Below are 14332 nucleotides of genomic sequence, written 5' to 3'. Positions count from 1 at the left end.
TCAACTATTCAATAATCTTCTAACTCCTGCATGTCTTGTTGCTTCATTTACAGATGACGGATACCTGTATCCAGTATTTGGCTGCAGCCTGCCATTACCTCCGCTTCTTGGATGTCTCGGGGTGCATTCATCTTACTGACAAAGCGCTAAAATCTCTCTGGAAAGGCTGTAAGCAACTCCAGATTCTCAAGATGCTGTACTGCAGAAATATTACCAAGTAAGAGGATATTTCCTAATCTGAATTCAGAAGTGCTGTAAACCTGAAAACACGTGGGTTTTCTTCTGTGACATCGTGGTGCCATGCTAGGTATGGCATCTCGCTCCTTTATCTAGGGGGTGTCCACATTACCTTAGGATTCCTGTGGCCTGGAGTAGGTATCTACATGTTCTAGTGTCAGCCAGAAGGAAGGGAAATGGGGACCCCATCTACCTTTATGGCAGACAACGTCCTCTTAGGGAAGTTCCTGCAGACATAGGATATCACCTCAAGGACACATGGGAACATGAAGAAGAAAAAAGACTGGGACTGATGCTCTCTGCCATCGCACTGTGTATTTGAGCTCATTCCGAGGGTTTGTGGGATCACGTTTCCCAACGACCGAATGTCGGTGTACAGCAGAAGTAGATGTGGGCCTGTGCTCAAAATGCAGTGTGCTTACAGCAAATGAGTCAAGGTATCGTAAGCATAGTTTCATGAAATACAAGTGAAACATACTTGTTATGTATCTGCAGTTGAAAAAAACCAGGTCATCTACCACAATGTAATCCAACTTGTACACTGGTGTAAATGGACTGAGTCTCCTGAACTCCCCATGATATTTGAAAAGCCAGTCAGTTCTGGTCAGGTTTGGAATCATAGAGTATCTCAAGCTGGAAATGACTCATAAAGATTTTTGAGTCCAACTCCCTGCTCCTCACAGGACAGCCTAAAACTGAACCATATGACTAAAAGCGTCACCCAGATGCTCCTTGAGCTCTGACAGGCATGGTGCTGTGACAGCTTCCCTGGGGAGCCTGTACCAGTGACCCACCACCCTCTCCGTAAAGAACCTTTTCCTAATGTCCAATCTGAATTCCTGATGCAGCTTCGTTCCATCTTCTTGTGTGCAATTGCTGGTCCCCAGAGAGAGGAGATGAGCGCAGCCCTCCTTCCCATGCCCACCTACAGGAAGGTGTAGACTGCGCGGAGGGCACCCCTCAGCCTTCTCTCCTCATGGCTGAACAAGCCAGGTGACCTCAGCTGCTCCTCCTAAGCTCGTGAGCTCTTTCACCATCTGGGTCACCTTCCTCTGGACACACTGTAATAGTTTGATGTCCTTATACTGAGGCAGCCCAAACTGCACGCGGTACTTGAGGTGGGGCTGCACAAGTGGAGTGGGACAATCGCACCTGTCGACCGGCTCGCTGTGCCGTGCTTGATGCACCCCAGGACACGGTTGGCCCTTGGGGCTGCCGGGCACACTGTTGCCTCATATTCAACTTGACATCAACCCAAACCCCCAGATCTCTTTCCACAGGGCTGCTATCCGGACTCTTCTCCTCCAGTTTGTATGTATAACCAAAACTACCCCATCCCAGGTGGAAATCCAGCATGTGCTCGTTACATTTCATACGGCTGATTGCAGCTCTCTAGTCTATCCAGATCTCGCTGTAAGGCCTCTCTACCCTTGGGAGAGTGGTGTCCACAGCTCCTCTTGGTTTAGTATCATCGGCAAACTTACTTCATGTACATTCAATTCCTGCATCCAGATCATTTGTAAAAACATTAAAAAGCACTGAGCCCTGGGAAACCCCACTGGAGGGCCTGGCTGCCCGCCTGGTGTAACCCCATTTACTGTAAGTCTTTGAGCCCAACCTGTCAGCTAATTGCTCACCCAGTGTATTACGGACTTGTCTAGCTGTGTGCTGGACAGTTTATCCAGAAGGATACTGTATCAGACAGTATCAAAAGCTTTGCTAAAATAAAAAAACCACCACATCTGCCGTCTTCCCTTGGTTAACGACATGTGTGGCCTTGCCATAAAAGAAAGTTAAAAGCAGGCCTTTCCCTCATGAGCCCATGCTGGCTATGACCAATGACTGCATTCACTCTCTCTCAAGTGTTTTTCAACAACTCCCTGAATTACCTTCTCCATAATTCCACCAGGCACTGGATTGAGACTGACAGGCCTGTAATTACCGAGGTCCTGCTTCTCACTCTTCTCGAGAAGTGGGAGAGCTGAGTTTAGAGCTGTTTTAAGCTGTGAGGCTCAAAGATGCTTCAATGTCTGTCCCTTCCGTGGAGGTTAAGAGCATGACAGACCAGGCACCGTACACCTAGAACCGTGCAGTGGCCAGACACACCAAAGGGACTGAAACGGGAAAAGAACTAAAGTTTAATCAAACTTTATGTATAGTGTAAGATATATACACAATACTATCTCATATAGCGAGTATCCGTACTAGGGGAGCTGTCACCCCACTCTAACAGGGCCACTGTAGATAGCACATGCCCTACTGAGCCATTCCAACGTTTAATAGTCACTTGAGAGACCACAAGACCAATGAGGATGCTTAATAACTTAGAAGATATTTCCAGTGTGCTTCATGCTTTCCAAACCCTCCTGTCTCACCACAACCAATTCTACTGTCATTACTTTTATTTTCTTTACTTCTCTCTGACTTAGTTTTCTTCATGTCATCTCAGGACTTCCTTCTTGAAACCTTTACTACTAATTAAATACTTGTTAGATACAGAAAGTGTTTTGAAGGATTGGTGTGCAAGAGTAACAATTGAGAAAATTTACTGTAAATTAACTACCCTGTTCATGGTGAAAAAAGATACTTCAAATACATTTAATCTCTCCATAACTTTCTGATTCACAGTTTTTCTCACACTAAGCCTCAAGGGGTTTTCTTTTACCCCAGGATTACTGTTGTTGACTTGCTTTTTCTGTGACTTCATACCTCTGTTTAGAGCAGTAACTAGTGTTGTCCCTTTCAGGCTCCGGTTGCTTATACATCTGTGAGTATAAGTGAGATGTATTAGGAACAGAAATCTGTGTGAGTTCAAATCTCTGCTGGGTGAGCCATGATCAAAGGGCTGACATGACTTCTTAGAAACGACCTAGGATTATGCCTCTGCCTCAGAGTCCCGTATGCTATGGGTTCTCCAAATGTCTTGATTAAACTCTTCTTTCTGACTCAGCCAAAGAATTTCCCAACCAGTTATTTTTACTGTAAAGAAGGCCCTGGAGAGTTACAGATCTTTGCAAAACAAAAAAGCAACCATGAGACACACTCTCCACCCAGTGTTATCTTTGCCCTTTTTGTGATTTTCAGACCTAGGCAAACTTTGCAGATATTACCTTCTTGAGCCGGATTTTCTGGTATGTGGCAGTGGATGGTTGGTTCTTTTCTTTGCCAGCCCTTTGCACCACGTGCTCAACGGTAGGAAACTCCCACCCCGTGCCATTTGAGCTTGGGACAAAAACTATGGAGTGGATCAGTCATGTAGAGTAATTCAGCACTGAAGACCCTGCGCTTGTTCCTTCCAACAGGTCTAGAGCCTCCCTAGACCTACACAGGCTGCAGAGCAGACTGACCACACCACGGTCAGAGTGGCTCTTCAGTCAGGCTTTACATTTGTCAGGAGATGGAATGATACTCAGCAACAAAAGGAGTTCACAGCGAGAGTCAGATATATGCCACATCCTGCGTGTGTCACACTTCACAAAAATTGTTCCTTATCGTGGTTCAAGGCCAATATTGCAAGTATGATAAAAAATGAATCTTCTGCCAGTAACTACAGCAAAAGCACAGTAAAACATGGCAGTGATCCTACAGTTAAGTTGTCTTGCAGCAGCTTTTCAGTGACATCAAAAGCAATGACAGACCTGTCGCTAAGATGTCACAATATATTTTTATAAAACTATATATTTCACTCACAACCTGTATGTTTTTAGTCATGAATAATAAACAACAGGTTGTCAGAAAACTGAACAACAGGGCCTCATTCTCCATTTTCAGACTAACTCTTAAAACCTTATTCAGATTCTTAGATTTTCACAGAACGTAGAGGCTGGTTTCAAGTGTAATTTACGTTCTACAGGTGGGAAACCTACATTCCAGAAACATTTCATTCCCTATTAAAGGAGATGAAAGAGAACATCTGTGCAAAAATCAGATTAACCTGCAGAACTAAACATGCTAGTGGTTTCGGTTCTAAATAAGCAATAGAATAAATACGTTTTTACTTTAAAGTTGCTCTACAAAAATCTAGAAATCATGAGTACTTCATTTTGCCAAAGGAATTCCCCATTATTTCTTATTAAACACCAACCAGTCCTAGCAGACATCTCTTAATAGGCTGAGCCTTGCAAATATTGAGGCATATCTTATGTGTCACATTCTTTTTCAAGGTTTCATTAGATTAAAATAGAAAACATATGGTGCCACAAAGTTCTTCAAGTTTCAGTGCAATGCAGCTTCATAGGAAACAGTTACAAGCATACAAACAGTCTATTCTTTCCAGTATCAGGTAGCACTCGAGGTATTTGCCAGCATACCAGCCTGGTTCCAGGTTTATTAAATGTCAGAAGAAGAAAAAAAATGGCCTATGTATGGCCTGATATCCTGCTGCATATTTCTGTATCCAGAGGCTAATGACTTTCCAATTAATCCTGTTTCTAAATGCCACAAAGAATCACGGATAATCTACCTGTGGGAGCGTATGATACTGGTACAATTGATTTGTCCTACTAGAGGAAAAGAAAGCTGACTAACTGCTTTTTAAAATGTGGCTTCTGCTGGAAAAGGTTGTATCGGTTGTGATTCACTTGGGAGTGACCCTACAAGAAGACACTGGCATCTTTGGAGAAACACTCCTCTTCCCTGTAAAACATTCTCCTTAAACCTCAAAACACAAACTCCATTTGAAGTCAGCTGCAGTGCTGAGAAAGGTGCAACTCCGTTAACGTTTATGGGTGCAAAATGAGAAAGGAAATCTGCCGCTGCCTTGAGGAGCGCTCGCCAGCCAGTCCTGTGCTCTCACCAAGCTGCAGCTCATCTGCAGCACACTGTTTCTACCAAAAGCTGCTCTGTGAGGGCAAAATTGAATGCTTCCTTCTTTCTTGTCTGCACTAATATGAAGCCAGTTACATTTCTTTTAAACTCACAACCATTCTATTAACAAGTGACTCATCAACAAATACTATGACAATATTTGCCTGTTAAGTGGACATTACATTGGGTCTTAATAGCTACAACACAATGGACATTGGAAAATATTTTAATTTTTGATAGGGTTTTATTTTGCTGTGTTTTCTGATGGTTGCTGTTGGCTAGAAAGGAGATTGCAAGAACTGTTTTCTTGGAAAAGCAGAATTTCTTGGGTGTGATCCAAATATTCAGGACTCAAGGCAGGAAGGATCTGGGAGTCCAACACACATGTAGTTGGAAATGAAGACAGCCTACACGTGATTTGGTAAAGGACTAAGAATAATTTCTTTCAATTTTTCTTTTGACGAATCCACAAAAATACAGTATTGTCATCTCCCTGACTGTAAATCGCTCTTCAGAGGTGGCAGGGAGGCTCCTGGAGTGCCATGTTTCAGCCATCGCATGCTCTTACACTGGCTGCCATAGAACAATCCAACTGCTGCAGCTGACAGGGACCGCAGAATACTTCAGATTTTATGCACTCTTACCACGTTCTGTAACCTGGAGCATGTTTGCAGGATGCTTCCTGCTTTTCCCATTTGCTGCCTGCCTCCACGTGTCTCTTTGGCTTAATCTCTCCTGCAATTCTACTCTAAGCAGTTCTCCCATGTTTAAGCTTATATTTTCCATTGCTTTTTACTCCTGATTGGTTTTTGTTACCTCATTGCAAAAAGTCTTTTTCAAAACCTCTGCTTTTCATTATGAGGGACCCAGTCAAACTTTTCTGAATTTTGGAATGGCTCAGGATTCAGGCCGTGATGCAGAACTGTATTTCCTAGCTCCCCCCTCTCAGTAAAGGGGACCAAAACTTGGGGTAAGGATTCAATTAGCTATTCCAGTGGTGCCTGAGCCATGGGTTTGGGCCAGTACTTCTGTCTGACTTAACCAGGCTATTTGCTTGGCCACAGACAATTGTAATTATTTGCTGAAATCCTTTATTCATCCATGTGCTTATTTAAAACACTATATAAATAAATAAGCAGGCTGTGTCATAGTACAGTGTATCTTAAATAAATGATCTATTTTGCCATGTGTTGATGATTAATGAAGGGCTGTTTCTGGCAAACTAATCAACTGTAGCTCCAGGCATGGGACAGCATAAGTTTCCAAAAAAATAGTAACAGCTCCCCTTATACATGCGTCAGACAGCCGCCATACATTGCAGTTTCCATGAAAAAACAGGAATTTGGACTAGGATGAGTTGATTTTTACTTTACAGCTTAGAGCTTACAGCTCACATAAATTGTGCACACATTCCTCACCGGCACAGGCCTCCCTCATATAAAAACAGATGCGGCCTTGTGCTCCTGCGGCTCATACAGTGTGGCAGTGTCAAGACTGAAAAACATATCCCGCAGCGGTTGGAAAGGAGGCCTCCTCGCCTCACCCGCTCTGCCCCTCTCGCCGCCTCCCCGGCCCACTGTGGCAGTGCATGCGTTGCAGCTGTGCGCGGCTGCCTCTTGCTTAACCCTCGGCGCTTTCACTTTGGGAAAAAACCCGAGAGCGTAGTAGCGCCGCTGGCAGGTAACAGCCCCCTTTCACGTGGATGTTTTTCTAGCCTTGTCTAGATGCCACAGGTTGTGCTGTTAGGGTGCTCCGGGACTTGGCCGGCAGGGAGAAAGGCTGCCTTGCCACGGCTGTGACGCCAGCTCAGGTTGAACGTCCTGAGAGGGATGGGAGATGCAGGGAGCTGGCTCTTCCCCAGCGAGCACATGAGTACGCTCAGCCCGGGGGGGCTTTCGGGAGTGCAGGAGCCAGGGCTGGGGGGAGGCCGGCGCTCTGCGCAGCCGGCTGGCAGCCAAGTCGCAGAAGTGGTGGAAAGAAAGAGACATTCCATAGGCTGAAAGCGGCGGGCTGAGTGTCCAGCTCGGGAAGGCAATGAAAGGTGCTGGACTGACACTGCTTGGAAAGGAGGGAGAGTTGCTCTTCAACTTCTTTTTTGGATGTCTCATTCAGTACACCTGATTTTCTCCTATTTCTGTGTAATTTTTCTCTGGTTCATTGGCTTTTGTGTTCTAACCCTGCAGAGGGGCAGCGGCCACAAAACATCAGGGAGATCAGAGGGGTCATGGGTGGTTTTGGGCATCATAAGCTCTTCCGGTTCAGCTATCACAGAAGCTGCAAACGCAGCCTTGGGGCTAGCGCCGATAGCAGTACGGCTCTGCAGCACTGCCGCTGTGTTCTCCGTTCAGTACGCTTCAAGAAAGAGGTGTGTGACAGAAGAGAACTGCAAGTGGCAAGGTTAGTCAAAAAGAAAGCAGAAAGTGAACCAAATAAAGGTAAAAATACTTGGCTAGGTTGCTGACTGTTCAAAGGAAAACCAGAGCTAGGGAGCTGCACAGCTACTGTGGCCTTCCTATACAGTGATGAAAAACCACTCTGGACACTTTGATCTCTTCTGATGTAACCAGTTTACCTATCTGGCTCGGCATTATGTTTTCTTCACAAGACAATGCTGTTACTCCAGTGGCATCACCTGCTCAGTCCCAGAGATCTGCCCTGTAGGGTCCCCAGTCCAGACAGACACTGGCACACCAGAGCAAGGGCAGATGGGGGCCACCACAACCATTAAAGGGCGGGAGCACACGACGTGTGGAGATGCTGCGAGAACTGCTTTGCTCAGTCGCAAGAAGAGAAGGCTGGGGCTGGAGGAGACCTTGCTGCTGGCTGTAACTGATCAGAGGATACAGAGGAGAAGACAGGGCCAGACTTTCCTCAGAGGACAAGCAGCATATGTAAAGTTCTGATTACATACAAGGAAACTTTTTTAATCAGGAGTCTGGTCAGACACTCCAACAGGATCCCAGAGAGGCTGTGCAATCTTCAGCCCTAGAGATATTTAGAACTCAGCTAGCAAAGCCCTGACCCACCCGGTCTAGCTGGATCCATTGAGAGCAAAACCAGGATTCAACGATCTCTAGAGGCCCCTTCTCAGCTAATTTACTCTGCACCTCTATGACCTAACCCATTATCTTCTATAATTTCCACAACCCCTCTTCTAATATTGGTATCTTCAGTTAAAACAAGGAACAGTTGCTCATTAAACAGCTTCTTGTGTTCTTGGTAAAAACAGCCTCTACAAACTCCTTTTTAACTGTTGTCATTTTTTTATCTCTTGTTGCAGACAAGCTGTCTTGAAATATACAGCCCAACTGGAGAAACCAGAACACAATGATGCTGACCCTCCTTCATGGTTTGGGTATGACCGGGATGGTAACACACCTTCACCAAAAAACCCCACATCAGAGCCTGAATAAACAAATGCTTCAAAATGAGAGATGAAGAAATTGCGTAACAACCTCTACAGTTCAAAGTTTTTTTCACCGGAGCATGAAAAGAACACTGTATTATTTTTCTTCAAACTAAGCATACTATAATAATAAAAGGCCATTTGTTGAATTAGCAAGGAAGCACTGTGAACCTCTCTCGCAGGAGTGTGCACGCCTCCAGCAAGACGGCTGCGCTGAAACAACATCGCTAACGTTCAGATGTGGCGTCGAGCCGTCTTCATCCTTCAATAACCAGAAGTGTTCCTAGTCCCATGCAGAGTAAGCAATAAATAAATCCATGTGCTTGGGGTCCTTGGTTGCCACGAAGGTCCTCTCCAGGCCATAAACACTCTGACTCCCCACAGAACTTCACCCTTGACACGGCTGGTACTCATCAGGTACAGTGCTCTTGAGCAATGAAGAGCTACTACCGATTCCTTAATGCACAGCTCTACGCGAACATTGAAGCACAGTTCTCAGCTTCTCAACAGTCACTTGTGCCCCCAGAGCCCCAGTTCTCATAAAAGCCTCTCAGGCTGAGTTCAACTCTCCAAGTGAGGCGATGTTTACATTTGCAGATCTGAACTGCAGGCTGGCTGGCAGTGGACAGAGTCAGGAGAATCGAATGAGAAGCAGCACAGATGAGAAAAGTGTTAAAGGGTAAATTTTCTCTTTACAAGAATGTGTCTTCTCATCAAATGGAAAAAAAAAAAAAAAAGAGCATACAGGGGATTTGCCATTCAGATCTTAATTACTGGTAACCCACTACTCTTTCCTTGTCTAGAGAAAAATACAGTTTCACCTCATTCGAGCAGAACAACACATTACTCAAATGCCTTTGGGAAAACTCCCAAAGATTTGTCTTTCTGCAGCTCATTCTTGACCTTTATGTTAAAGCTCTAACTGGTCTCAACATTTATTATTAGCTTGGAAAGAATATCATCAGAGTAGCTTTAGCAGTAGCATAATTTTTTGATGGCTTATTCAAACTTCTTTAAACAAGTTACTAGCAATCCTAATGTTTAATTCCAGCTAGTTTAGAAGAGCAATGCCTTAGCTTGCTGTCTTTTGAATGTGGAAGAAAAGCCCCATGTTTTCTTACTATGTTCTCCCTTAAATTGCTGATGCAGCAGTCCCAAAAAGCACCACCTTAATCAGAGGGTGTCACGCTTTGCATTCCTGATGAATAATGGAACCATTGAGTGGACTCAATTTTGTGAGACACCTACTACATTGTTTTTATTTTCAGTGCAGGGTGAATTGAGAAGTGCTTCTTCCACTCTGCCTGCAGCAGCGCACAGAAATCACTACTTTCAGAAATTTTTCAGGAAATCTAAAACCATTACATATTTATTAATTCTATATATTTTAAAATTTATAACAATAGTAACTACTAATAACTAGTAATATATTTATTTTAGTAATAATATTCATACTGCTTTATATATTAGTGTTTATATTAAAAATACATGTAATTTGCCACACGCATCGGTGCCCGCCTCATCCAAACAAACAGCACACACAACAGCAAACAAAACGTGGAGTTTTTAACCACCCTGAATTATAGTGAAAATGCTGCCCTTGACTACTGAAGTCCATGAGCCAGAGGCAATTACACTTCTTGGGGAACCCTGAGGGAATGGAGGAGTTCAGAACGTACCATTATGATCTAAGGTACGTAAACACATAAATACACAACTTCAAACCTGAGCGAGCTGACACTCCCAACTCCCCTGTGCTGCTCTCCATCCACTCAGTTGGCAGGAATTCTTAGCATTTCAGTTTTAGAACACAAATTTCAGTACTTCTTTTATAAGGTGCCATATGCATGTACGGAAAAGCTTTTAAAAGCTCTTACTTTACCGTGTGTTTGCATTAGGGCAACACAAAATCCTCCCCAGAAATCATGAATGGCCTTGTGCAGGGCACACGTACCTTTCTGCCTCCACGAGCTTAGAGTCCTGGAAACGCAGCAAATGAGCAGATTACAGTCCTCACTTAGTAGGCCAATGCTCCCGTTCTTTGGTGGCTTTTACTTTAGGGTAATGTTAACGTGGACTTGTGTCCGAAGGCCAGTTGGAGGAGTGTTTCTCTCTGAAACCTGCCAGACCCTTTGTACTTTTGAGTGTTTATTTTAAGAGCTTTCCTCTGCAGAAGAACAGCGTTGGACACAGCTAGAATTCTTATTTCCATCCACAAATGAGTGGTTCAGGGTGACACGGAGCAAGTGCTGTCATTTCACCGAAGTAGTTTTACACAGACAGTACCCACTGACAAGGCAGAAACTGCTCAGGGGTCAAACACCAAATAAGAACAGCAGTTCTGAAAGTGGTTTTATCCTACCCACGATATACAGATAATTTGGTTGAAGATTCTCTGCATTTTGCATTAACCAGCAGAATTCCCACAATACTGAGACATTAAATTAAAATATATAAAATAGCACGCAGAGCATGTCACCTTAGAAGTAAATTTTGTATTTTCACATATCAGATACGGAAAATACTTCTTGTTTTTAACTGATGACTCTAAACTTTTGCTTGACAGTTACTGTCTTTTATACCAATGTGGTAAGTGGGTCAAGTTATACAAATTCTCAGTACGTAAGATCTTGTGGTTCTAAAAGGCACTAAAAGTAAACCAGACCTGTAAAACACCCTCATTTAACATATAATTTCTCTCATATTAAGAATATACATTAAAAAATCTTCATTATTTTAGAGAAGTGTTCCTTTACAATTTCCTGATTTAACCCTCTGGCCTCTTTCACCTTTAAGAACTCTTCAGCTTGACAGACTGGATCCAGCTCTGGCTTTTAAGATACACTTTGCCATTTTGTGTGTCAGCCTTAATCCATTTGTCCGTTTCATTCTTCTGATTCATGTGGCCTGGAAAAGAGAGTTCCGTTGGTTTAATTTGACACACAGTGCACACACCATCTTCACGCTGCCTTCTCTGTCAAGCTCCCTGGAAATACTTAAGACTTTTATTTAGTAGAATTCGTATATATATATACATATATAAACAGGGGCTTCTGACATTTCATTCTTGATACAGTTCTGTGCATTAATCTCATTTCCCATAACACTGCTACTGTAAAGTTGTGGGTTTTATTCTACAGTAGCACAGGAGTTTATTATGGGCTAGGAAACAGGCCTATATTAGCCACTAATCTGGCTAAATAATTTGAAGAGTTTTTATCTTTACTGTAAACATGCAAGAGGGTAAAACCTGAATTTCCAGATGACCAGACATGTCACTTCTTTCTTATGATAATGAATTAAAAACAACACACCCTGAGATGTCTGTCTTCTTAAATATTTCACATAAACTTAGTATACACAGTCACGCATCGAAAAACTCACTGTATAACAGACAAAGGAAAAAGTTCAACTTACCCTCAACTTTACAGTTAAACTGAGTCCAAGAGAGCATAAGCAATCTTCCTTTATACAGAAGATTTATGACCAAATGGGGAATTACACTGGAATCTTTTAAGGCCCAAATCAGTGCCTGTATCACAAGCCCAACCTTCACCTTGGTTTATCTTCACACAGTATCTTTTATTGTTACTTTAGTGTTCGTGTGGCTGAGTTCTAAGTTTAGAACTAATTTGAGCCTGGAATAGCACGAGAGACGGCAGGGAAGCAGATTCTGAAGCAACTTTGCAAACATGCTCTGCTCTGACCTGTAACACAGCTGAAGTTAAGTTTTGGCCACGTCAAAACCGGTGGTGAAACTCCAACTGACATTGTTGCCTTGGTTTCCACAACTCAAGCCTACATGCCAGAACTCACAGGCGTTTCAGCGCCTCAGTCCTTCGGAGTGGGATGAATTGAAGGTTACGGGCCAAACCCACATCAGTTCGCTCGCGGGCTGCGGTACTGCTTAGAAGTACGGGATTCTCACAGGAGTCCAACGCTGATGGAGTTCTCCCACTGAATGAAGAGGTTTTGCAGTGTCCTTTGTTGTCTAACTACAACATCCCTTCAAGAACACCCATCTGCATATCCCAGTACAATTTCTGCACTCGGGATTGCTCCAGGCAGCCGCAATCACACTGTCTCAGTATCATTCATGCTGCAAGGCTGAATCCTCCCTGTCTGATTATGGACTTAAATCTACGATGACAATCACGAAGTTGGACAAATGTGTTGTACAAGAAATGTGTTAAAATCTGCAGCTTCAGTTCCTCAGAAAGCTTTCCTGAGTCATCGACTGGCAATAGTATTGTATCAAGAGAATACAGCTCAGAAGTTAAAAACCTACCCTTTAAGCAGAAGCAGCCCTGAAGACATTACATCAGTCTGAATTTTAAACAAGAAACAGCCTCCTAGTGTCACAAAAATGACTCAAAGAAGTGTAAAGGACAACTTCAGTCGATCCCTTAACAGCTGTAGAGCACTGCAAATACAGCTTTTTTTTTTCTCCTAAGGAGAGAGGACACAATAAACGTAGAGCAGAGAGATATTTCCAGAAAGGGCGTATTGGGGCACTTGGTCCCAGTTCCCCTCTCTCATGTTTTTGTCACTATGGCGTGTACTTCAGTACAAGGAACAAACTCTGAAGCACAGCATCAGCCCTGTAAATGACCAGTTTCAGGCACTGCTTTAGCAAGAGTTAGAGTTGTTGAAGAAACACAGAAACAAATTAAACGAGCTGTTTTAAAGCTCTGTTGTTGTCTGAGCTCTGTTTCTCATTCTGCATTGGCTAAGTGAACTTAGAAAAATGTTTTGTTCCTTATGCTTCTTTTGGAGCTCTGCCCGTGAAGGGACTGCAGAAAATACCAAACTGCCTGCAGGAATAGTGAGTGTCAAGTTCCACTCCCCAGGGATGAAGATCTTCAAACTATTTTAAGGTTACGAAGCCTATCACCAGTAGCAGATTCAAATCAAGCTGAAGATACTTAAACAGCTATGTGTATGAGGCGCTAGTCAAGCAACAAGGTTTAGCTGGAGACCTTTTGATGATAGTTTGGTCTTAACTGTACTCACTGTCTGTACTCTGAGTACTGTGGGAACATAAGTGGACTTTGAGGATGACTTTGCTAGCATGATTAAATCACAACAGCAAACAGCCTGCTAGGTTGAGAATAAGAGGAGGGGGAAGAAGGATTTCATTTCAAAACCCAACAGTCAAGACAACAGCATGAGCTCAGAAGGCAGATGCGCCAAATGCTGCGTGGCCACCATTTCAATTTAACACCCAGGGAAAAGGTGGTTTTCCTCCCCCATGTGTGCTGTCTAAACGCAGAGAACAGCTTCACAGAACTTCACACAGGCAAGTACTGACTGTTTATTCGCTTGCCTTCCTGGAGACTGGAGAGGTTAGAAAGCTCTATTTTCATATCATAAAACACATGAAGAGGAGTGTATTTTAAATGTTCACTGGTGGTGTATCTCAAAAACACTGTGAACAGTTTGAGTTAAATTGCAAGCTGAAACCAATAAAAAACTGTAGGATAGCATCTCATCTAATGTGTTTTAAAAAAGTTGGATGAACTTTCTATTTGACTTGAAGGAATGTAATCTTTTCCAGATACAACCTGGGTCTTTGTTTGTTTTTTTTTTAAGATACTGCTTAAGGATCAAGGCTTCATGGAGCGACTGTTTAGAGGGATATTGTAAAACAAAGCTCTTCCTACTCAATTCTCGGGGCAAAGAGTCAATAAAAATTGCTTCCAGGAAAGAAAGGAAGTTTTGAAGAAGTGCCTTGAGAACAGAGAAAACAGGGAGGGACACGGCAACAGATAGTGTTCCTCCTGGGATCAGAACCATAACTCTGGATGCACTAGCCCCAAGTCAGCTGCACAGTGGGAAGAAGGAGTGCTACACCCCGACAGCTGGGCAGCTTAACTTTCAGCA

General features: G+C 43.4%; 2 protein-coding genes across 2 annotated transcripts in view; one reads left to right on the top strand and one right to left on the bottom strand.

Annotated features, from left to right (window-relative positions):
• Positions 1–8481, top strand: part of FBXL13 (F-box and leucine-rich repeat protein 13) — an 82278-nt gene extending 73797 nt beyond the window's left edge. The window contains 3 exon segments of the mRNA XM_010156554.1: positions 54–217; positions 8324–8441; positions 8443–8481. Of these exon segments, the coding sequence (XP_010154856.1) occupies positions 54–217; positions 8324–8441; positions 8443–8481 (321 nt within the window).
• Positions 8482–11118: 2637 nt separating this feature from the next.
• The window catches only part of FAM185A (family with sequence similarity 185, member A), a 32747-nt gene continuing 29533 nt past the window's right edge, over positions 11119–14332 (bottom strand). The window contains exon 8 of the mRNA XM_010156553.1: positions 11119–11356. Within this exon, the coding sequence (XP_010154855.1) occupies positions 11241–11356 (116 nt within the window). The 3' untranslated portion in view covers positions 11119–11240. The remainder of the gene's footprint in view (positions 11357–14332) is intronic.

Source organism: Eurypyga helias, unplaced genomic scaffold (assembly GCF_000690775.1).
Source record: "Eurypyga helias isolate BGI_N326 unplaced genomic scaffold, ASM69077v1 scaffold9608, whole genome shotgun sequence".
NCBI classification, from domain to species: domain Eukaryota; kingdom Metazoa; phylum Chordata; class Aves; order Eurypygiformes; family Eurypygidae; genus Eurypyga; species Eurypyga helias.
Note: the sequence above shows the minus strand (reverse complement) of the source record. Positions and strands in the feature narration are given on the sequence as shown.